This window comes from Dysidea avara, chromosome 7, assembly GCF_963678975.1.
Source record: "Dysidea avara chromosome 7, odDysAvar1.4, whole genome shotgun sequence".
In the NCBI taxonomy this organism is placed as follows: domain Eukaryota; kingdom Metazoa; phylum Porifera; class Demospongiae; order Dictyoceratida; family Dysideidae; genus Dysidea; species Dysidea avara.
Window position 1 is genome coordinate 37,617,889 of NC_089278.1, and position 25,011 is coordinate 37,642,899.

The window sequence follows — 25,011 nt, forward strand, 5'->3', positions numbered from 1 at the left end:
TTTTCTCAAGGTTACTGAATAGAAGGCTGGAAACACATAGCTAGTGGGCTAAGACTTCACATTTGAATGAAGAATTTCTGATGTGAAAATAGAAGTTAAATTTCATTTTGGATCATGATCATTTGAACAACTTAGCTATAAGTCATAGTAATACTTTCCTGACATAGCTAACGAGACATTTATTTCACTTGGAAAGCATAAGTAGCTACATGAGCAAAACATTTCCTATAGTATATTCTAAATAAATAAATAAATATACTTAAATGTTATACATCAGTGCACTGTTAAAAATGAAGTGCTATGGTAGCACCTCTAGGTGCTATTTTTTGACTAGAGCAGTCAAAATTTAGTACTTTTAGGTGCTACCATAGCATTTTTAGGTACTATCATAGCACTTCATTTTTAACAGTGTGTATAGCTAGCCATGATCCATCAACAACTTTCCTAGTGCATTTTTTGCCGAAGCACAACTACTTATGTTGTTGGTTAAGTTTGACTAAAAACAAAATCAACATGAATTTGCTAAATTGAGCAAATAATAATACCATACAGTATATTGTCACAGTAGAGTCTATAGTCCTGAAGTCCTGATCATCCGCCCGCCCGCATCCATTTGTAGGCTTGGGAGTGACCAGAAACTAAGGTATGACTTGGAGTGGCCTTAACACCAATAAGTGTTTTGCTTGATAAGCTCATATGTACCAGACTACCAGCTGCTCCTAAACCTAATTGCTGCTTGATGTGAGTAGTCTCGTGCCCAGACTGCTTTTTTTTCTTTTCCCGCCCCCACACAAAAGAAAAAAAAGCGGTCTGGGCACAAGACTATGATGTGAGGTTCTGAAATCAAACATGTCATGACTAATTATCAGTACAGCTGTTCTTGGGATATTGTTTCTTTCATCATAGGTATTACTGTGGTATGCTTTCATGCATCTCCAAATTTTCACTTAAAATTTGTCAGCATGTTTTCAGTGTTTCATAACTGATGGGATACGCCTTTTCAATACGTTAGTTAATTCTTACGTCACTCGCCTGACCGGTTTGGTGTATCAAGTTGTGGCTGTAAAGCATGTAAAGCGAGCTGTGAAGTGTGGCTAACGGTATTTTAGGGTGGTGTTTCAAGATGTTGGATGAAGTACCAAGCGGTTTTGTCATACCACATGTATCGCTGTGTATTGACGCGTCGTGTTATCGGCCAGGTATACTGAAACTATTAGCGACAATCCGACCGGAATGGAAACACGATACAGTGAAGTTGAAAGAGTTTGAAGGAGGACTGACTAATTGTCTAGTCGGTGTAAAGTCTGGTGAAGATATGCTACTTGTCAGAATATACGGTAGAAACACGGAGAAGTTTATCAACAGAGAATCAGAGATAAAGAATCTGGTATACCTCAACAAACACATAGGGACTCCACCAGTATATGCTCATTTTGATAATGGACTATGTTATGGATATGTGAAGGGTACACCATTGGAACTGAATGACTTGTATGATAAAATGATGATGCGTAGAATAGCCAGAGAGTTGGCAAGGATTCATGTTCTTCCTTCACCAGATCAGGACCCAGAACACACAATATTGTATGGTAGTTTCTTCTCTAGTTGGCTGACTGAGATACCAGAAAGCTTGGAGACTGACATCAGAACTAGAAGGTGTGTACATAGTACTGTTGTTATGAACATGTGCTGGAGTGTATATGTGCTACATTCCCAAATGTCCGTCACATACAGCATCCTAATAAGGCAGTAATGAAGGATCAGTAAATGGTCTACCGTAAGTCCTCTAAAAATTCGGCATATTTTTAAACCAATAATTTTCGTCTCGCCGAATTTCAGCTTATAATTAGATAGTAATCACCACTAATTTTAGTTGATCGACCATTGGTATCGTTGATATTAAGGCTAGACATTCTCGCCACTATCAGCATCCATTGCAAAAATAGCAAACGTGCCGAATTTTTTATTAGAGGAAATTGTTAGAATAGAGGGGCCGAATTTTTAGAGAACTTACAGTAATATGTTACTATCACAAGATGCGTCCAGGAGAATTGATTTGATATAATGTTAGTTGTGACCAGATCTGTGAAAACCCTACGCAATCGCGCAATCCTAAGTTTACAGATCTATTTACAGTTAAAGCAACGGGTAAAATACTTCATATTATGTAAAATTTTAAACACTTTGTTCTTAATGAAAAGGGGGCCTAACAACAAAACTGGATATCATCAAACTGGATATCATCTTATTTAAGACTGAAAATGCAGTCAGGATTTTGCAGATCCAGTCACATTTACTCTTGCAGCTTGCAGTGGTCAGTGAAGTCATTTTTCCCTACTGGAGAGTGTTGATATATTATTTGTTATTTTGAGTTGGTGGATTGTGTATTTGTAGTTTGTAATGATAAATATGCTATGAGATCAACCACTGTATTCTGAAAAGTGAATACATTGGAAATAGAAATAAGATGCTCCTATTCGAGTAGACTATATAGATTCGCTGGCCTAAGAACCCTTTGTCAGTTTAGAACACATTCGACATCTTACATTAACGTACTGTTATATTGTATGTATTGTGTTTGACAGCTTGTTGTCACTTTAGGATGAAGAAGCTAATAGGGTCAGTGGAGGAGTTGAGGAGAGAATGTGATGAGTTAAAGAGTCACTTGGATCAACTCAATAGTCCCATAGTGTTCTGTCATAATGACCTCACCTATAGAAACATCATTTACTCTCATGATAAAGGTGTGACCTTAACTAATGGGGTGGGCGTGCTGTGAACCAGCTAGTATATATTATTAACTGGTGTTGTCTAGGGTCAGTCAATTACCACTTTAAACCACCCACTTGGTAAACCATAATATAAATTACCCCTGTTGACATCACAACATAACCTCAAACAGTAAATATGTAGTAGCTGTTATTGTAAGACATGATGTTGATGGTCACTTTGGTACCACCCTAAACCTTCCAGCAGGCTTGTTGATATCACTTTACTACACACCAGTTATTGCCAAGTATTGTTAGTGACAAAAAAAATTTGTAAGTGTACAGTACTAGTAATCTCCTGGTAATAATAGCAAGAGTAAATCTATTTGTTTGTGAATAGTGAGTCAATGAAGTTTGAGGTGAATGTTTGCAATTGAACTAAGACCAATTATCAAGTGATCTATTAATGAATGGGTACAGTTAGCACTATAAGTGTTAAGTGTATACCATGCCTGTACCACTTGTCTATGACCTTGTTTACTGGACCTTTTGTTTGATTCTTTAGTGACATTTATTGACTTGGAGTATGGGGGACCAAATTTTAGAGGATTTGACATTGCTGATTTTTTCTGTGAATTTGCTGGTAAGCGTGTATTCTAACCTTGTACAGACCAGAAGTAAAGAAGTTCTCATATTATACTAAATGCAAAGTAGCATACCGTGTTTGCTTGGTTAAATGCCGTGGCATTTATTACCTTAGTAATAATCAATACAGTGACTTCGAATTTGGCCACCACTTGGCTCTAAAACAATATTGAAGCCCTTAATCCATTCATGTGTGGCTACTATTGAGGGTGTGGTGTTTAACCAAGCTTAGACAATGGTATGCACCGTTTCGTTTGATGTGTGGAGGTCTCTTATTTGCGAAGAAACCTGGTATCAGGTGTCTTACTGGTAAGACACCAGACAGTTGTTTACAACCACAATGTGGCCTACAGTAATGCAATTAGCCTTTTGTGGACAATTAGTATTTCACACATCAGTAAACACCAAGCAATTGCGAGCAAATTATTACAAAGAAATTACACTCAGGTATGCTGTTGCTGTTATCGTGGGTAGCTCAGTGGACTTATAGACCATCGTGGTACAAGTCATTAATTCAGTTTGTGGCCTTCGCCACATTAAAGCACGCTCTGTAGACCAAGACAGCCATGTTGGCACTGGCTATTCCCATTTGCTGCCATTCACACGTATCCATAATGCCTCAAACATACTTTTTATCGACTTTACAAACCTTCAGTTAGTCACGCTTCGTGGCTTGCGCGACCTCACATCTTTTGCTCGCTGAAATACCCTAGATGTTTACAATGGGAACTCTCTATACTAACTCACTGCTTCTACGCCATTGTCTAAAACACTTAGACACTCACAATAGGCGTCTTCGAGGATTTAAAAACCTGAGGTGACGTCAATAATTATCAAGGCGCAGCCGAAGTAATTATTGACGTCACCTCAGGTTTTTAAATCCTCGAAGACACCTATTGCGAGTATCTAACTAATTATTATTGTTCATTTTCCATATAGGAAGTGATGATGTTGACTTCAGCTTGTTCCCTAGTAGGGACTACCAGTTGGTATGGCTACGTATGTACCTGGAGGAGGCTGCCCTTCTGAGAGGTGAGTCAACGTTGTCAACTTTGTTGATGTGTGTGTGTGTACGTGTGATCTTATTAGTGATTACATTGAGACACAGTAATCAGAAATGGTTTATAGTCCTCTGGACTGGACCGGTGTGACCCCTAGCAGTCGTGACAGCACTAATAACTGGCGGGTTTATAGCGTATTGTGTATGTCACTCCATTTTGTAGTCTATCCATGGTACGACGGTGGACGTACACATCAGTACGCATTAGCCATGCAGGCAACTGGAAACAAGTAACATCTTGTAGCACTAAATTATATTGTTGGTAGTGCTACAGTGTACTATGGTACTAGTGTAGTCTGTTTAGAGGAGGCAAGTAGCTTGTTGGTAATGTGCATGTTTCAGCTTTTTATTGTGGTGTTGTTGGCTCTAGCCTTGTTGAGTTAGTTAGTCTTGTTGGGTTAGGATGTACGTGTTATATTGTTTTATTGCTACTGTTACTGCTCCTTTCTCCTAACAGGTGAGAACCCGAATACAGTGACTGATGAAATGGTAGAAGATCTGTTTGTCGAAGTGAACCAATTTACTCTGGTGTGTGTGTAGTGTGTAGTGTGTGTGTGTGTGCACTCTGACAAGTTATAATACATGACCTGCTGAACTAAAACCCAACTAGATTGCATTTCTCAAACTTCTTTTGATTACTTCTTTGTTGTATAGAGGGGGAAAATCAATAGGCTTTCATCCTTATCTGGTGGATACTCTCAGGGGTAACATTGCTAGACAGCAGTAAGTGCAAAACAATCAATTTGTACTTTGACTTCCGATGGTAAATTATGTGATTCAAGTCTAATTGTTCCACTATTTACTGAAGTTTAAATGTATGTAATTATTTTTATAGTACATTTTCCTATGTAATTATGTGATCTATTTTAAAAGCGGAATTGTACCAACTAGTCAGGGGTTCGCTCAGTGGGTCACATATTATATTAGTATTGAACCCTTATTACCATGTATTTTTAATCCATTGAAATATTAGTCACTACAGTTAATCATCTAAACCTTCCTATAGGCATGTCACATGATCTGGGGAATATGGGGTCTAATACAAACTCATTATTCTTTGTTGGACTTCGACTACCTTGAGTGAGTACAACAGTTTTATGTTGTGTTGTGTATGATTGTGGGAGAGCTTCACTGTTGAAGCCAGTGTAAATCACAATACCCACCTGATCATTGGGGGTGCTTGTTCATCCAGTAGATGTTATTTGTTACCTTTGTAACTACTGTGTTGGTTTGGTGTTGCAGGTATGCTGAGCTAAGAATTGGTGAATATCGGGCCAGGAGAGAAACCTGCTTGACTCTGAAGAAGATAGCCAAGAAAAATTACGATAGAGAATCCAGATTGTGTGCATTTTTTAATTCATTTTTTTGTAATAAATTTTTAATGATCTTTACTTGCATTGACTTTGTCTAACAGAAGTAGTTTCTTTTTCAAGTACTTGTGCTGCTAAATAACTTGTCCAAAGCTCTTTGGTGAGCTGCCACAGGGACTGACCCATTTATAGTTCTACAGTGGAACCCCTCTAACACTAATCATTTGTAAAGCGATATGCTGTAATAGTGAATTTAGGTGATCTACCTTTGACCTATCAGTGTTAGTGTGGATAGCTGAACTATAAGTCCAGATGTTCTCCAGGTAAGTGTATACAACAGTGGAATCTCAAGTGTGAACTATGCAGTTAACTAAAGTGATTGTTCTATTAGAGTAGTTGAAAATTTCTCTGTGTTAAATACATTATTTTAAACAGTTGTGGGATTTTAGTTAACTGAACACTAGGTGGTCCCCAGGGTATTGGATCTATTATGGAATACCCGTTCTATGTTCTTTGAATCACCTGGTATGGTATGTACATGCATGTTGACCATTGTTTCATTACAGTTGAAGTGTTCTCAATGTCAATAACCTCTTACGACCAGGAGCCAGCTCTTTATAGATCATCAGTCTACAAGAATTTCGTGAAATGTTTAATATGAAAACATACAAGTCATCTAGGAATTGTCATTATAATGGTTGGCTTGTCAGGTGATTTCCTTTAAGCAGAACTACAGTAGCCTCTGTTGTGGTCAGTGTGAATACACACAGGATAAGCAATAGTAATGTGTACTGTAAACACTCTGATGTGACAAATTCTGAATTTGAATTTATGAATAAGCCATGTGCAGCTTTGGTGTGTGATACAATAGTATAACAATACAGAGTCTTGACATGATCATAATTACAAAGCATAATAATTTCGATAAGTCTTGAAGAATGTGTACCCTAGTGCCTTCAAATCAAGACAATTTATTCCAAGATACTCTAGTGGAACAGTTCACTGTCTATGCAGTCTGATTGGCAGGCATTATATTAGGTGAATCAAATAGGTACTTTAGAGAACTGTTAATTGTGAACAGCTGCTTTCTAGGTTATGTATTGTCAGGAGTTTATGTAGCAAGCACCGGATAAAACCAATGCATGTGGTGATACTCAAGTGAGTACTCATGCCTGTGTAGTATACTGGTATACTGTTTCTAGCCATATACACACACAAAGTATCTAGCTAACATAGTTACACAAGCAAATAATATAATACAAATAATGGTGGCCTACATGGTAGTGATTATAGTACTAGTAGTAGTGATGATGCATGCCTTTGGACTGGCCTTCATTGAGTGTCTTTATCCAAACGTCAACTGTGACAAATTATCAGTCGTACAAAGGACAGTCTCACTTGAAGTTTTGGAGTATCACTAGTATACATGGTTTGGTTGGTGTGGAATTTATCTGGTGAACTGTAGTTGTGTTTTGCCAAATAAGCCGGATCCTGACAATACATAGCCTAGAAAGTGTCTGTTCACAAATAACAGCTAGTTAGTAAGCTAAATTTCCAATCCCTGTGTTTGTATCCCAAATCCATTCTCCCTTCATGAGTGTAGATGTACTGATGTATCCGTTCTCAACACATCTCATCTAAGCTGCAAATGAATAAGGTGCAAATGAAGCATTTTGGATTGTTTGTGGTGGAAAGAGTAATTTGATCACTAATAGTTATTTAATAAATCCAAGTACATTGTTTTAGGCTTAAAATTCGTTGAGCGTTTAGATTATTTTTTCAATCTCAAAAAGCTGACTGGTTTCCAGAAACCGGTGAAACCCCCTTAGAACTGTGCCTGGTGTTACAAGGTCATGGATCAGTGTAGATGAGGAGTGGTCACAGGAATGAACTCAGTTTTACAAATAATTGTTGATCTTTCTGTTGTTGCGACTTTGTCGGGCTGTAACTCAGAGTCCAAAAGTTCTTGGAATCTGAAACTTTGCCAGGGCAGTTAACAAACGGTTTTCACACATTTTATATCAATATTATAACAAAACAGTTCATGGGTACATGTCCCCACATATATTACCTATTATGTTACTTTGGGAGCTTGGTATGGTTGATTGCGCAGTTAATTCTCCTTCTGGTACAGTATCTCTTCATCACTACCATTCTCACAAGTACTATCAATGCTATTCTCGAGTTCTAAATCACTTGTGTTGGAGCTTCATGTTGCTATCATCCTCTGCCAAGTCTTTTGTGCATGGACAAGATGACTCATGGGTGGAACATGTACTATTGAAGTAGTGATATTGGTAGAGAGTGTAGGACCAGGAATGCATGAATAGGGAATTTCACCATATGTAGTATTGATGATGACAAGAACAAAATAAAGTAGTACTCTACACTGTTAACGTAACTTCATCAACGATGACAAGTACAAATTCAGTAATGTACACCATTAACTTCATCCCTAATATTGGTGATGATAAAAGGTTTATATGACACTCATTAAAGTTTTCCATGTTTAACTGTGAACTTATCACAGCACTCACTAATGTAGTCCTCATTCAGGCTTGCTAGCAACAGAGTGGTATTTATCACATTGTCTTGTTCATCACACAAACACACTCTATGATGTGATGAGATTATTGCTGACCACAACAAAGGCTGAGGTAATGACATTAGTTCTGTTTCAAGGTACTCACCTAAGCCAGCTAGTAAGGAAGTGTTGTCTGGATGTGTAGTCACATGACAGGTAGATACTTTTAATTTTCAGACTTGAGGTTTAATGTTTTCACACAAACATTTCATCATTTTCCTTTCTGTACTGTAGTCCCCAGCCAACATGTGGTCTCTTGGCTATGGAGATGATGTGTATACAAATAATATTATTTTACTCTGTTATTTGGTGGATCTACCTAGTATCTATATTAAATTTTGTGTGCTAGCTGGCCCTTTATATGTTAAAGGGATATTGTGAAATTCACACGAGGCATCACTGTCACTGTTTTGCAGTTTATGGTTGTGAAATAATTTGGGATTGAAACTGATACTGTTGCATTGTCCCTTTAACAAGTACACCCTACTCTAGTTGAAAAATACCAAATTTTTTTGTGTACTTGTTTGTTAACTTTTTTGTAAAATAAAATTATTATGACTGGTGAACCTATGCATACCACATCAAAAGAAATGGCATCACGCTCCCCAGCTACCAATTATCGTCTGAAAGTGAAGTATCTATTATGCTTCGTTGTCAGCTATGTTCAGTTTCACAGCATTACGAATCAAGAACTGTTCGAAGAGTATCTCTGCAATCAAAGTAGCCAGTATGAAAAATCCAAACAATTTCCATTACAAAGGGAAGGGAAGCCATTACACGCTACTGCCAAATCAACACCTTTCACTGTCAGCAAAGATGAATGGAGGACACTGGTAAGTCCATGAAGAATGCATTGTACATACTGCGGTATGCCAAAAGGCACCTCTCAGATGTCGAACAGTGAAAAATCAATCCTGTAGCCTTAGCCGTTATCGAGTTATGCTTGTCTGAAGGCATCAGTCAGTTACTTAGTCAATAGAAAATTCCGTTAAATAATTTTTTTAACACTCCGTAGCAACTTGTTGGAAACATCTCGGGTCGGTTGTTTGGGCTTAGTTTTACACTGCCTAATCTTTGTCTGGGAAAAGTGAGGTTGGTTTTTGGGTGATATTTTTTTCATGGACCACACCTACACCTTTGCTGTCCCTACTATACGGTGCTATCGTACTGTATGATAGTAGGCTATTCAACAGGTCACTGTGTACTATATTATCATTAGTAACAACACAATGCCACCTGTAACCAGCCAAACTGTGTTTATAGTTTACTGTAAAGTAATATTATTGATGATGTGAAACAAATTTTCCAATGTCAAGATTATACTCTCTGTATAATGGTGTCCATTGATTCATGTTAGGATGAAGAAGCTGATAGGATCAGTGGAGGAGTTGAGAAGAGGATGTAATGAGTTAAAGAGTCACTTGGATCAACTCAATAGTCTGGTAGGACTGTGTCACAATGATGTACAGTACAGGAATATGATATACTAACTGGATGAAGGTACAGGCTGTTCTGTGTATGTTAATGTTGTAGTATAGCATAGGAGTTACTTCTTGCAATATAGCAACAATATGTGTTTGCTGCTGTTGGTTTTCATCTTGCTGTAAAGGGTAGTATACAGACACACATGATGAACAATATTGTAGAACATTTTCTTAGGTTGTGAGAAGTGCTAAGCTCAACTTCTGTAATAATTGTGGTAAGCAAAAACTCGTCGTTTTCATGCATTCTTCAAATTTCATCAATGTTATCTGTTGTAACAAAGCAGCAGCAAAGAAATGGGCACCCAAAGTGTTAGCTTTTCATGTTGAATAGTTTTGGAGTTATAGTGCTAGACAAGTTGGAATAGTAAGAAATTGTATGAGACTTACAAATTTGACTTGTACAGCAACAATATAAATACATTAAAGGTGCTTAACTCACAACTGACTTGGCTCAATCTGTACATTATGACCTACATTCCTCCATGTGCACACCCACTTTGTTTGAGTAACAAAAATAGTAGTTTTAAAATAGTATTTTTGTTACAAATGTATATTGTACTTCGCGTAGGAAGATCAAAGTGCTGACAATTACTGTACTTTCCATTCATAACAACAATTAGTTACATAACTGTGTTGTAGTTATACAGATAATCAGCACATGTAACATTGTAAGTTGTCAAAACCTAGGCCAAACTAATCCCATATACCAGTAATAGATTAAATGCCACAATTTTGACTATTCTACCCACTCGATGTTTAAAAATGCTGAGATCAATTGTGGCACCATTAAAGTGGCTACTATTAAAGGTGCAGAGTTAACCAGTATATGACCATGTAGTGATAGTCTGATAGGTATCTTGAGGCTATTACAGCACTTGGCTTTATCTTGTGCTGTATTAGCCTCTCGAGCACACCCCTTGTGCAGTATTAACCTTCCCATACACATGTATGGTGGTGTTTTAACTATATCATACAAGGACTATATATTTACAGGTAAAACCAAATGTATGATTTGTTCTTAAAGCTATAATTAAAAATTCTGCAGTCACAGACTTCTGTTACCGTGTTAATAATTATAATATTGCTATCCCAAAAAGGACTTGCAAGAAGGGTAGAAGTGGTCAGTTATTTATATATAGAAACTGTTCCCTTCCTCTACATGTTACCATACTATAATTTATTCAATATAGATTTCAGAGTTTGCATCATAGTTTGTTGTAACAGTCTTGTCATGTTGATGTTTGTACTGTCTGGGAAGTTAAATATTTTCATGGGTGTCCAGCCCACTATATTAATAATTGTGTAAATGTTTTTCTGTCCTGTTGTATGGGAATACTCTGAATACTAGTTAAAGCACCACCACAAGTGCTATATGGGAAAATAGCACGAGGCCATGCCAGAGTGCTCTTTTCCCAAAGTGCACGAGTGTGGTGGTGCTTTAACCAGTTTAAAGTGCTTTCTGGTTGTCTTTGTTCAGAGAATTCTATTTAGTAGACTTGAACTGCATCGGTTTTCACCCATCAGACAATGAGTAAGTGTCTATATAGTGCGAGTTTAGTCATAAAACAAATAGCATCATTGTTTTGGCCACTTCTGGCCATTTAAAATGTTGCTCACATGGTCAACAGTGCTATATTTTCCTTTCAGTGTTGTATGGATATAATAGCACTCTTATTTGTTTGATCTTGAAGTTTGCCCTTGAAGTTTGCCCTTGAAGTTTGCCCTTGAAGTTTGCCCTTAATAGAGAATACATCAGATGGTATATAATAGTGACACTTCCTTTATTGGTGTTTTATTGGCCTGTGTTTCTCTTTAGACACATTAACTCTTGTGACTTTTTTTAGAGGATTTTACTTGGGTGATTTCTTTTGTGGATTATCTGGTACATGTATGTGTAGTGTGTGTGGGTGTGTGTGCATGTGTGTGGGTGTGTTTAGTGTGACTATAATTTGACCATTTTGTGCAGGTTTAAACAATGCTGATTTCAACATGTCCACTGCTGTGGGCTACCAGCTGACATGGCTACGTATAAACTGTACCTTGAAGAATCAGCTATCCTCCGAGGTCAGTAGTATTGCGGAATCATGTACACTAATGTATGTTCATAATGTGATGAAAACAAGAGTTCATAATATGATGTAGTAATTTAAAACTGTGAACTCTTGGATGTAAACATTGAGAACTCTAGGTGAAAATGAATCCTGTCTTAAAATGAATCCTGTCTAAACCCTTCCCCAATATATTGGGCACAAGTACATTGGCTGGTATAAACTGTTATACTTATCAGTACACAATAGAAAGAATTCGCTAACACCACGATGCTCACCATGAAATTCCTGACAAAATCACACTAAGTATCGCTTTGTTTGAAAAAAATCTCTGCTGCTAGGCCGCCAAGAAAAAGTAGCTCTTCCATTATCATCCGCGAACTTTGATCGGCCATATCCCAATGTAGTCCAGCGCCTAAGCCAAATATTCGTTCACTTTTTGATAAAAGCACCAATTTTATATGGAGCGTGCATTAAGTGTTTTAAGAAGGGGAGGCACGTAAAAAGTCCTCAGGAACACCCCTATTTGCACCCTGACAAGAAAACTATTTATTACTATTAAAAATCAATCATGTTTCTATCAAGTTAACTGCTGGGCCTAGTATCATAGTAGTACAAAGCATACAGCTGGAACATAATAGCCTATTAGTAATCTATAAAAAAAACAAATAGTTTTCTCACCTAGGCAGTAAACAAAATCACTAAAATTTCCATTTGCAGGGATCCTGTTAAAGTTTTGGACCTTCAATGCTGATGATTGTGTAGTACTATGTACAAGGATCATCCTGATGTGTATCGTTTCTTTATTAAAGGGGTATAACAAAAGTTATTTAATGCTAAAGTCACAGGTGGATAGCTCAACAAAAAACCATGAACTACAGCAGTTCAATTATCAAGTACAGAGCTTGAACAAAAGGTCCCTTGTCCTTATACTGGGCACCATATGAAAGGTAATTAAATTTATAGTTTAATGAAGGCAGTTGCAAGTTGTTTCAACATCTTGTTCTCAAGTTACAGCGCTTTCAATTCAGTGTAATATAGTATAAGCAAGAAAAGCACATGGATGTGTCATAGGGTATACTTCTTAGTGCTCAAAATCTCACTTCATTGGAACCTAGCTCCTTTATGCTTATTTTGAGCATTATCACAGCACTAAGAAATACCTTAATACTCAGCTGTGTGCTTTTCTTGCTTATGCTATATTACACTGAATTGAAAGCGCTGTAACTTGAGAACAAGATGTTGAAACAACTTGCAACTGCCTTCATTAAATTATAAATTTAATTACCTTTCATATGGTGCCCAGTATAAGGACAAGAGACCTTTTGTTCAAGCTCTGTACTTGATAATTGAACTGCTGTAGTTCATGGTTTGTTGTTGAGCTATCCACCTGTGACTTTAGCATTAAATAACTTTTGTTATACCCCTTTAATAAAGAAACGATACACATCAGGATGATCCTTGTACATAGTACTACACAATTGTCAGCATTGAAGGTCCAAAACTTTAACAGAATCCCTGCAAATGGAAATTTTAGTGATTTTGTTTACTGCCTAGGTGGGAAAACTATTTGTTTTTTTATAGATTACTAATAGGCTATTATGTTCCAGCTGTATGCTTTGTACTACTATGATACTAGGCCCAGCAGTTAACTTGATAGAAACATGATTGATTTTTAATAGTAACAAATGGTTTTCTTGTCAGGGTGCAAATGGGGGTGTTCCTGAGGACTTTTTACGTGCCTCCCCTTCTTAAAACACTTAGTGCATGCTCTATATACCCTGTAAAAAAATTGGTGCTTTTATCAAAAAGTGAACGATTGTGTCAATTTTAAGGGCTTATGTACTGCACTAATGGTATTTTGTCCTAGCGCATCAAACTAAATGCCATCAGACTCAGCACGTGATGGCGATTTGATTTGTACAAAAGATCACATGACTATCTCATGAATTCGTGATAAAGAATTAACAAAGCGGACGTTCAGTGGAGATGGCATAGCCCGTTCATCACTTTGTATCACAGTTACTGTTTTGTGTAGAACAAAATTGTTATGATATTATTGTTGTGTATGAAATTACCATTAAGTCAATGCCAAACAATAATCTAGTCTCGCGTGGCCAGACCCTTTCCGCGCGGCCGCTTATCAATTAGAGATTATCGCTGGTGATTATAAGCGGCCTTGTAGCGCGCCGCTTATAATCTCTAATCGATAAGCGGCCGCGCGGAAAGGGTCTGGCCACGCGAGACTAACAATAATCCGTCTTTGTTTTACAGAAGACCACTGCCTTCCTTATAACGCAAAGTTACGCGTTCCTCCATACTTGAAAATTAGTTTGGTCCTCGAAGGTTTTTTTTTAAAACAAACCTTGAATGTGTCAGTAATATAATGCCATATAAGACAAGTTACAGACATACTGTTGCTCTGCAAGCCTCGCTGCAAGCAACTATATTAGGCCATACCTATTTGATCTTATGTTGCGCGGGAAAAATTATTTTAAATTTGGGTAGGTAGGTCGGTTTGAAAATGATAAAAATTTTAAACACAATCATACAAAATGCAACTGAAATAATGAATGTAGCTAGGGTCCGCAATCCGAAAAATCAACTTTCACAAATCAATCCCAATACCATTGTGGGATGTTCATTGTAGTATCCCATTGCTAGATCCACCATGAAACCGGAGGCACGATGGTTGTTTCCACAGAAATATCAATTTTAGTATTTCGTGATATGCAAAAAATATTTTTAAAATTTCGTGCACCACACAAAGAACAGGATAGAACTTGCTGCTTAGCTAAGTATTATCTAGAGTTAATGTAGTTTAAAAGTACGCACAGTAATAAGCAAATGATTCACTGGGTTCCCGGCACAGGGTTGCTTTCTCTCAAAAAGCAGAAAACAAAACATGAATTTTCAAATTCAAACTGCCCTACCAGCCAAGATAAGAAAAGTCAACTCTTCCTCATAGTGATGTGATAAGGTTGGATGCATAGTCTGTCTAAGCTGTTAGTCTGGAAAGGATCTGAGACTTCTCACCATCTGGGTGAAGAACGTCAAAATTTTCGTGCGTCATTTCAAGGGATTCTCTCAATGGTACCAAAGTGCTTTCCCAGTACTTCTGATGCCACACTGGTCACTTAATTTTGTTTAGAATGATAATAAAATATGGTTCAAAACGTTTGGTAGTAGTAGTAGTTGGTATTTCTGTAATTTCATATGATGCAGTATACCAGCAGTTCACCAGGAGCTCCACCCAGCTCGAATCAAAAATGAAAGATTTTGTGCATTTTTCGGTTTGTTTTGGGATGTTTTGCAGCATAATGGTGATGTAGGGTGATCTAGTGAAGATTTGAAGCTGCTGTGGAGCGTGAGAGGTGAAGTCAAATTTGGACGATTTTGCTGCCTCCCTTGATGCATAGCTTAGAGCGAAGCGTGGAAGCTGTGGATGAAATAATAATTGACAACCGCTATTACCAAACGTTCAGGGATATCTTTTGCCATAGTTTTAGTCTATAATTGATGATTGTTGTGGCTGCAGAAGCGCTGGAAATGGCTAGAAAGCGAAACACAATTCTTTGATGCTGCAGAAAATTTTGACGCTCGTCACCCAGATGGTGAGAAGTCTCAGATCTTTTCCAAACTAACAGCATAGACAGACTATGCTGCCAACCATATCGAAACACTATGAGGAAGAGTTGGCTTCTCTTGCCCTGGGTGATAGGGCAGTTTGAATTCGAAACTTCGTATTTCTTTGTCTGTTTTTTCAAAGAAAGCAACCCTGTGCCGGGCACCCAGCAAATCATTTACTTATTTCTGTGCGTAGTTTTCAACTACAACAACTCTGGATACGATATGGCTAAGTAGCAAGTTTCATCCGGTCCTTTGAGTGGAGCACGAAATTTTAAAAATAAATCTTGCATCTTGTGAGATACTGAAAATGATATTTCTGTGAAGACAACAATCGTGCCTCCGGTTTCATGGTGGATCAAGCAATGGGTTACTACAATGAACATCCTACAATGGTAGAGGGATTGATTTGTACAAGTTGATTTTTCGGATTGCGGACCCTAATGTAGCTATAATAGTACATACACAGTTAAAAATCTAGATTTCATACTCATCTAGTAGCATCAGATATCTCCAAAAGAGCTTTCCCATCGTATTCTACAATTTTAGAGCATTGGGCGATCTTCTATGGTCCCTTTTGGACTATATCACGAGGGTGCTGATGATGTGTTGTCTTTAATTAAGTACACGTGATCCGCACACGTGATTTTCAAAATTATTTCATTTGAAGTTTAACTGTTATTTGTATGTTCTAATCTCATTTTCTTTATATCTTTAAAAAAAAAAAAAAATTTGAAGAAAAATGCAGTCGGTCGGGCCCGCGCAACATAAGATCAAATAGGTATGGCCTTACCGTACAAACAGCTAAGAAATCAGAGCGTAACCCGGGTTTTTCGCATATCAAACAAGGCGAAAATCCCTTCCCGAAATAACACTTTCTTCTCTTTGTTCTTTATTAGCTAACTCCTTTTGTTTCTTTCAGTACTGTTAGGGCATTTGATTCATTCTTTTGACGTAACATAAACAAAAATTCGCTGATTAAACGTGGAGCATTCTGATTGGTTGCACCAGTTTTTGGTAATCCGGTACAACTCCACTATACTCTATGCGAAGTGGCGGGCGCCGCCAGACTAATAAAATTGTGTTGAAGCATAGCTATTATAATAATATCTATGGTTTTTGGTCATTTTTGTATTGTTAGCTATATTATGTTTACTAATGTGCTCCTCTGGGCAAAGGAGAATGGCTGTAGCTAAAGGATCTATGCTGTAGCCGATTGCCTGGAGGTTTAAATCAAGCGAATCGTCTAAGCATGTGTGGGCGGAACATTTGTGAAGTTTATCACGAGACTAGCTACCCCCCTTTCTTGCGTAACAGGTTTGAAGACCAGATGGGTGACTTATTAATGAGCTAGGGTCTACGGTAAGTCTTTAAATAGCAACAACGAGTTCTGATCCTGTTTATTCCAAGTTTGTGTTTCATCATGTTAGACGTTGTTGTACCGTACGTGTCTGTTTGCATCGACTCGTCGCTCTACCAGTCTGGAATATTAAAGGTGTTGGAACTAGTCCGTCCACAATGGAAACACGATACAGTGAAGTTCAAAATGTTTGAAGGAGGTCTGACTAATTGTCTAGTCGGTGTAAAGTATGGTGAAGAAGAAGATATGCTACTTGTCAGAGTATACGGTAGAAACACAGAGAAATTTATCAACAGAGAATCAGAGATAAAGAATCTCGTATACCTCAACAAACACATAGGGACCCCACCAGTATATGCTCATTTTGATAATGGACTATGTTATGGATATGCTAAAGGAAGACAATTAGAATTATATGAGGTTCGTGATGAAGTGATGGGTAGAAGGATAGCTAGACAGATGGCAAGGATGCATTCGCTACCTTTGCCAGATGAAGACTTGAAACAGCCATTGTTGTTCAGTTCATTCTTAAATACCTGGCTGGATGAGATACCCAAAGCTTTAGAGACTGAAGCCAGAACTGCAAGGTAGGTGTGTGCGGGTGTGGTATGGGATTGGATGGTGTAAGGGGTAGTCACTACCAATAGTTCTGTAGAACTCTGCGACCGGGATCAAGTTGAATCAAGCAATAGTTGAAATTGCACTTAATCAAGCTATGAAGAAGTCCTAGATGGTGGCAATCAAGCTAGCTCAAAAGCACAATGAGAATTTACAAAATATGTCGAGCAATCAAGGCCCTTTTCAAACTAATTCAAGCAAGCAAGATACTTTTAAACGATCAAAAACCTTGATCCCAGTAGCAGATGGTTCTACAGGGCTATATTGGTAGTCCTTGTGGTGTGTGTGTGTATGTGGCGTCAAATGCCCCCATCTAGTGTGTGATAGCCCCACCATATGCCCTAGTGGAATTTTGCCATACCTGCAGAAATACTAGTAAAGCTGGGGATTGGTTTCAAGTCAATTCTCCAGTATAGCCCCGAGGGGGGAGGGAGCAATGTATTGATGAGTACATGACTACTTTACAATGGCACAACTGGTGGCTTCTTTAATTACATGTACTGCAAATAAATGCACTTTTGGTTGTAAGAACAAGAGGAGTTACTGTGAAGTCTCACAGTAGCAATGCACGGATGATGCTACTAGGCAACAATGTTTGAGGTATATGGTACAGTCCACTTAGTCTGACATTGTTCTTTACAAAACATATCGCTGATTTATCAACTTCTGCAAGAGGCAGTTATGTGGTAATTTCCTTTATTTACTAGATGTGATAAGGCTGTTATCAACAACATAATTTTATTGCCATTGCTTGAATGTGATGGGAATGTTATAGTTGAGGTTGTTTGGAGAGTTAAATAATTTTATCAAGAGTCCATAATGGGGACATGTAGTAAACATCTTTGCTAATGTATAACAACAATATCAGTCCATAATGATAGTGTCATGATAAAATGTCCTTTGTTATTATGTTTCTGACTATATAATATTATCATTATGAGTGCTGTGTTGCTCAGCAACATTGTGGTATTTGTCACATTCCATCATCACTACATAATGTATCCTGTGGTGTGCCCATATTGACCACAACAAAGGCTTACCTAATAGCATTATAGTTAGGAAGTTGTGCAATCACATGACAGGTAGCCATAGTATTTAGCTCAGAGGTTTGAGTGATCACATTTGAAGTGTTCAACAAACAGGTGGTCTTGATTGTGGAAATAATTTTAATGGCATAGCAGTACACCATGTAAACATAGTTGCACAATATGTTCTTAAATGGCCAGGAAATTGTAAGGAGATGTTAAGGTGTGTCTCAACCAGGTAAGTAAAAACAGTGGACTGAAGCACCAGGGACTGGGAACAACCCACAAGGTCCCTAGCTATAGATATGATGTACTTCATGATGTATATACATTGTACTAGCTAACTCTGCAGGTAATGATTGTATAGGTAGACCATTTTTCTGTCACAGTAAATACCACTAGGTACCCTTTACGCTAACCCATCATATTGTTTGCCTAGCAAGTTGCTCATTAGGGGGGTAGCTGCTTCGATGAAGTGGTGGCCCCATGCTTCATATGAAGCACAAAACCAGTACCTTTGACAAGTTCAGTGGATGGCTAGTTTGATTAAAGCACATTGCTAGATTTGCCACTTACGTGTATGTGACTGGACTTGTAAAAAACGATTGTCCAATGCTAACCAGCTGCCGGCTACAGGCTAAAGTCAAGAATACCTTTTACAGAGTATCGTTGGTGTGTAGTGCTTTGTTATTGAGAGCGATCGTTACATGCAGACTAATACAACATAGAAGTGTATTGATGTTATGAAGTTGATATCATTAATACCCAGAGTCACAGGTCCTCAGCTCAGGCCCACTGTTTTAACCTACCCATCTCAACCTTCAGTACCTTAGTTGTACTGTTGCACTGAAAGTACGCAAGTGTTAGTAGCTGAAGTCAGGTAAATCTGGACATGTATGGCTGAAGTGACAGTGATTTTAAATAATTATGATGATTGCTCAAGTAGTCACTGTCATACCCAATCACAGGTTACAAAATATACTGGGGAGGCAGGAGTGTATCTGTCTCCTCATCAATGTTTACTCATCACTTTAGGATGAAGAAGCTGATAGGATCAGTGGAGGAGTTGAGGAGAGAATGTGACGAGTTAAAGAATCACTTGGATCGACTCAATAGTCCGGTAGTACTGTGTCACAATGATGTACAGTACAGGAATATGATATACTCACTGGATGAAGGTACAGGCTGTTCTGTGTGTTAATGTTGTAGTGTAGCATAGGAGTTATTCTTGGCAACAACATAGCAACAATATGCATTCACCTTGGTATGGCATTTTCATGACAATTAGCCACACAAGCAATACATTCCCAGTGTGCAGTTGTTTATTCTGTTGACATCAGTAAACTGTGTTATGACCTTAATTGGTGTTATGTAACGTTCTGTGGCTAAATGACAAAGTCAATTCTTTTTTTAGTCTACAAGATAAAAAGAATTCTCTTGCTGCTGTGTAGTATTGGTTTGAGTTCAAGGTGTAGGTCACACATTGTTAGCTCTAATGATAGTCTTGTAGTTTTTACATACTGATGTCTGGAAAGTTCAGTGGTTTCCCAGTACTGAATAATACCCTAATAGAGCATACACATTGTGACCCTATATCACATCTAACATGTATAAACTACTGTAGGTATCCAGTTCTTATGTACTGTTTTGTTTCTTAGACTCAGTGACTTTTGTTGACCTTGAATTTGCTGGACCAAATTTCAGAGGATTTGACTTGGGTGACTTCTTTTATGGGTTAGCTGGTGAGTGTGTTTGTGTATTTGTGTCCATGTGAATCATGCTGCTATTTTGTAGGCTTTGACACTGCTGACTTTAATACTGATAAGTCATCTAGTGTGGACTACCAGTTAACATGGCTACGTATGTACCTTGAAGAAACATTCATCCTCCGAGGTCAGTAATGTGCTGTGGAATGTTGTGTTTGGGTGTGTCAGGGCAATAGATTTTTATTCCCTGTGCAGTAAAACTTTTGAACAAGTCTTTTGTTGTTTGTTTTGATGATGCCTCTTGCTGAGTGGGAAAGGTTAAGTATGATGATCTGTCTGTCTGTCTGTCTGTCTGTCTGTCTATACTTTCTTAATGCTATGGGATGATGATCTGGGCATGCAATCATGTGATCCTATGACATCTCTTTGTATATCTTGTAAACAACTGTTTAACTCTTCAATGAAAGTGAATTGTCAATTTAACCTGCTATTAGCTTGTTGGATGATCACAACTCATCTCTTATTGTCGCATTTGAAATAATGCATACGCTGTAATAATCTTAGTAATCATTTGTGACATCTTTATTAGTCTGCTAGCTGCCCAAGCTTGACTGCTATGACTGTCGCAATATCAATTACCTTCACTAAGAGTAGTTATATGCCACTGTCAAAGTTGTATCATCATGTTGCAAAAGCACTTGTCATTAGAGTGCATGTCCATTGTCTACAACATGTTAAAGGCCATGATGTACAACAGAGGACAAACTGTTCAAAAGTGGTAGCGTGCAGCAGGGGCAGATCCAGACTTATAGAAACGGGGGGGTCAAAAATGAACTGAGGCACTATGCTACATTGTCTCTGGTTTGATAAGGTGAGACCAAAAAATAAAAAACAAGGTCACAGCCAGCTGACAATAGCTGCCCACCTCACCAACCACACATTTATAGCTGATAAAGTACTTAAAAATGACTCACTACACACTGTTCTACTACTGTGACTGCTTTATTAAAGTGACTGCTCTATTAGAGTATTTCGATCTTGGTATACTAAAAAATTTTGGAGGGAGGGTCAAGAGCCCCCTTTGACCCCCCCTGTATCCACCCCTGGCATGCAGTAGGTGATGGGCCAGCTGGTGGCACTTAATTTTTTCAGTTTTACCCATTTTGGATACACTTTTACAAACTGTGCAGAATTTTAGTCAAACTAAAGGTGCCATCAATCAGGTAACTTGCTACTAGTGTAATCTATGAATTGTTGGGGTACTTTACATGTAGAGTATACATTGTAATACTCCTCAGTACAAGCTCTTGTAGGATAGAAACTCGCAGAAAGTTGTGTCAAGCATATCATTGTGAAATTGCCTTGTCCTACCACTACACTTGTTGAGCTCATCATAACAGGCCACGATTTGCTCCAGGATGGCAGAAGGCCACCTCCAACTTGTGTTCTTTAAAAGTATATACACAAATGATGCTACTAAGTAAGTAATAGTAGAGGTGTTTTCAATCAATATATCTATGGTCTCAAATGTGACCTACATATGAAAGGTTGATTGCAGAGAATCCAATTAGAATTATCAGCATCAGTACCTGGCTTGCATGCAGGACTATCTCCACATTTGTTTTAAACTAAAATTTATAAATCAATAAAGGGCCATCCTATTGGGAAAAGTTTTTCCCTCCAATGTCTATTAATACTTATTCCTACCTTTCTACAGGTGGGAACCCCATTACAGTGACAGATGAAATGGTAGAAGACTTATACATGGAGGCCAGCCAGTTCTTATTGGTGTGTAGTCTAGTATAGTGTATGTGTGTATGTCATTTGTACGCTACAGTTGTGTACTATCAGTGCCTGGCAGAGGGTGTGACCGCATCAGTGGAACGGTCATGGTGTACACACTCGGGAGAACAAGAGAAGCCACTGGGCAAATATTACATGTGTTTGTGTGTAGGTTTGTTTATCTCAGAGGAAACTGGAAAATCGGTATTAATGAAAGATTGCATTTCTCCTGTGTGTACAAATTAAAGAGAATTATTTTATGAAAAATGTATTGTGTTTGTGAAGTTGACTATACAGTATTATTGTCTTCAATAATAGTTCTATTGTAAAGTATCACTTTAATAATACAGTAGTATTGTGTATTAGGGATTATGGAGTTTGTACTTTTTCTTCTTCACAAAACTAGAAACCAGCTATGCAGTATTGGTTAAGCCCTGTCATCTCGAAGTGTTTACAAAAGGTTGCTACAAATTTTTTATTTAGTGAAATTTTCTACTGACCAAGTTATGAGTAACTCGAGGCTTTTTAATCATTGTTAGACGGTAGACTGACAGCATTTTACCATAACACATCATTGTCGTTCCATTTCTTTTCACTAGTGATCAACCATAAATTATTGTGGTTCTTGTTTGCCAGTAATCGTGTACATATAGTGGACATTAAATAAAAGTAATACTCTGAAGCAAGGAGGTATATAAAACTAGATTTCACTGAAATACTGCAGCGTTTCCAATGTTCATTTGTAATGTTTACACCAATTCAATCACTATATTTGCAATATATTTTGGTATTTCAATTATGATGCCAAAAATACCATTCGGTGTGTGCAATTATTGTGATCATAGATTGTGCAATGTATGAGTTTGTGATAGCGTGTAATGGCTTGACTATCAAGTTTCTAAAGGGAAGACCCTATTTACTGTAGTGATGAGTTGATTGCAGAGGTGCTTCTTAATTGTACTATTCATGTAATGATGTATGACAGACTAAATGTAGTTGAAAGCAAAGCATAATGACCTCTTTACTTTTCAGTAGTTGATTGTTGAGGTGCTTGTTCAGATGCATAGTGTATGATACGTCTGGCACCTTTTTTTTGATGTGGTACAGGGTGGTTCACTAGTCATGATTTTGCTATGAAAAAGTAAACAAGTACAAGGAAAACAATAAAACAAGGGAGGTCACCTATACCTGCTAGACATTTCATCCCTAATGCAGTAAAGTAGGGATGAAATGTCTACTGGTATGTCCACAGGTGATCTCCCTTGTTTTGTTTATATTTTATGGTCCCTAACAGAGTTTATTAAATGCATGTAGTTTTCTTTCCCTTCTTGCTTGCCCTGTACTTGTTTGATATATGATATATGTACCTTCCATGCTTCATGTATTGGTGATCATACAGAGCACATGTTACTGTCTTGTGTGTCATTTCTACTTCAGGCCTGCTACCTGATGTGGGGTATATATGGACTCATTCAAGCTGGATCATCTCAGATAGATTTTGACTATCTCACGTGAGTATAATCTCTGCATGTCCATGCAATTATACCATCGTAAATGACAAGTTTTTGCAAGACTAAAGTTTGGTGAATCAAATGAAGTTTATTTGTTTAGTTTATTGACTATTGGCTACATGCTATATCCGGTCCGCCAACCTGGTTGGCATGCTGATTTTGCCAAATATTAAGTTGTTCCAAACTTTTGTCATTTACAGTACGTGAATGTCATTAGATGCTCCGTTCACTGTTAATAAATCCTAAACAGCTTACATGGTTGTTACCAAGGAAGGTTGCATCTATATCTAGTGATGAGCTTGTGCAAGTTATTTCGTGGAAACATTTCTTGGTTTATGGCATATATACAAGTCAAAGAAACTATCCGTATTGTGTAAATGGTTGAGTGTGCTCTGAGCTAGTACTGTAGCAAAATAATTTCAATATGGGGCCGTAAATAAAATATCACATGTTTAAGTAAAACGATTTTGAAATCATTATGCTAACTGCCTAGCTAGGTGTGTGACTGTGTTAGGTTAAGGTTAAATAGTTTTTGTGAATCACTTGTTGAGTAAAACAGCACAACAGCACATTGTAGCCACCACTTTAATGAAGCCATCTATTTTATAGCAAGTGTTTAAGCTAATTGTCCTTGATGACTACATGGTCTCACAGATGAATCTATAGTAATAACAAGAGTACCTCCCTACTTTATGTACTACTCCTGGTAATAGTAGTTAAGTATTAACATTTTCCATTTCAGATATTCTGAACAAAGGATTGGTGAGTATCGCAGCAGAAAAGAAGTTTTCTTATCAATAGCAAAGCCAACAAGGAAGAATTTAAGATGAAATTTTACAGTATATATATACCATTGCTTTATGAACTTAATAACTGCATGTTTATTGTATATTAATGTATATTGTAACAGTTGCAATGCATATCAAATATTATCAAACCATATTACTGTTTATCAGCTGAACATGACATGGATTATCCATACATGGAGAGTATATGTTTATGATGTACAGGGAACTCTAGGGAACTTGTACAAACTAGCTAGGGTGCTACGTTCAACCTGACAATAGAACAAATGTAGCCATTAGATTACCCCAAGAGAGTATAATAATGAATACTGATTTATTATTTTATTTATTAGACTAATGCTTTACAGCACAAGTGCTGAAGGTCTGTAGGACACCTGGTTCTCCTGCCTGCTCAAAGACTAGCTGTGTGTTTAGTTGGAGAAAGGAGAAAAAATCCATGACTGGACCTAGCCGGTAGCCTTGAACCTGCAGATTCTTTTCCACTCGCTGATTATGTCCCCTGCAATGTCTAAAACATGACCACAAACAAATTCTATTTAACAATATGACCATATAGTTACACCCTGTGAGAGAGAAGGTATTGAATTTTTACTCAATTGTGATTCCTAAAATTCTTATGGTTGAGAGTAGCTGGTTCCTGTGTAGGTGAATAACTAGTACAAGCAGCAATCCAGCACTGCATTCATATTCACTGATGTATACATACCTTCGCTGCTATGAGACTTTATTCTACCTCC

General features: G+C 37.7%; 2 protein-coding genes and 1 long non-coding RNA gene across 9 annotated transcripts; 2 read left to right on the forward strand and 1 right to left on the reverse strand.

Annotated features, from left to right (window-relative positions):
- Positions 1 to 991: 991 nt before the first annotated feature.
- Positions 992 to 5,848, forward strand: LOC136260864 (probable ethanolamine kinase). Its single transcript, XM_066054759.1, has 7 exons — positions 992 to 1,656; positions 2,602 to 2,744; positions 3,274 to 3,351; positions 4,293 to 4,385; positions 4,871 to 4,941; positions 5,420 to 5,493; positions 5,656 to 5,848. The coding sequence occupies exons 1-7, from the start codon at positions 1,124 to 1,126 to the stop codon at positions 5,822 to 5,824; spliced, it is 1,161 nt and encodes a 386-aa protein (XP_065910831.1). The 5' UTR covers positions 992 to 1,123; the 3' UTR covers positions 5,825 to 5,848.
- Positions 5,849 to 6,892: 1,044 nt separating this feature from the next.
- On the reverse strand, positions 6,893 to 16,501 carry LOC136260874 (uncharacterized). 4 transcript variants are annotated; one of them, XR_010703712.1, is made up of 5 exons: positions 16,260 to 16,501; positions 15,932 to 16,178; positions 9,799 to 12,254; positions 8,414 to 9,755; positions 6,893 to 8,359 (listed from the first exon to the last, which is right to left on the reverse strand). It is a non-coding gene; the product is annotated as an uncharacterized lncRNA (long non-coding RNA). The 4 variants fall into 4 exon arrangements; XR_010703709.1 differs by having other exon boundaries at positions 6,894 to 9,755; positions 15,957 to 16,178; XR_010703711.1 differs by having other exon boundaries at positions 6,897 to 9,755; positions 9,799 to 9,908; positions 15,957 to 16,178.
- Positions 16,502 to 16,631: 130 nt separating this feature from the next.
- On the forward strand, positions 16,632 to 24,429 carry LOC136260867 (probable ethanolamine kinase). Of its 4 annotated transcripts, none has more exons than XM_066054766.1 (8): positions 16,632 to 16,828; positions 16,897 to 17,413; positions 19,505 to 19,647; positions 20,128 to 20,211; positions 20,264 to 20,362; positions 21,893 to 21,963; positions 23,395 to 23,468; positions 24,211 to 24,429. In XM_066054766.1, the coding sequence occupies exons 2-8, from the start codon at positions 17,013 to 17,015 to the stop codon at positions 24,296 to 24,298; spliced, it is 960 nt and encodes a 319-aa protein (XP_065910838.1). In that variant the 5' UTR covers positions 16,632 to 16,828; positions 16,897 to 17,012; the 3' UTR covers positions 24,299 to 24,429. The 4 variants fall into 4 exon arrangements, 3 of the variants coding, with proteins under 3 accessions (XP_065910838.1, XP_065910839.1, XP_065910837.1); XR_010703705.1 differs by lacking the exon at positions 16,632 to 16,828 and adding an exon at positions 22,013 to 22,161 and having other exon boundaries at positions 16,843 to 17,413; positions 24,211 to 24,277; XM_066054765.1 differs by lacking the exon at positions 16,632 to 16,828 and having other exon boundaries at positions 16,845 to 17,413.
- The last annotated feature ends 582 nt before the right edge of the window (positions 24,430 to 25,011 follow it).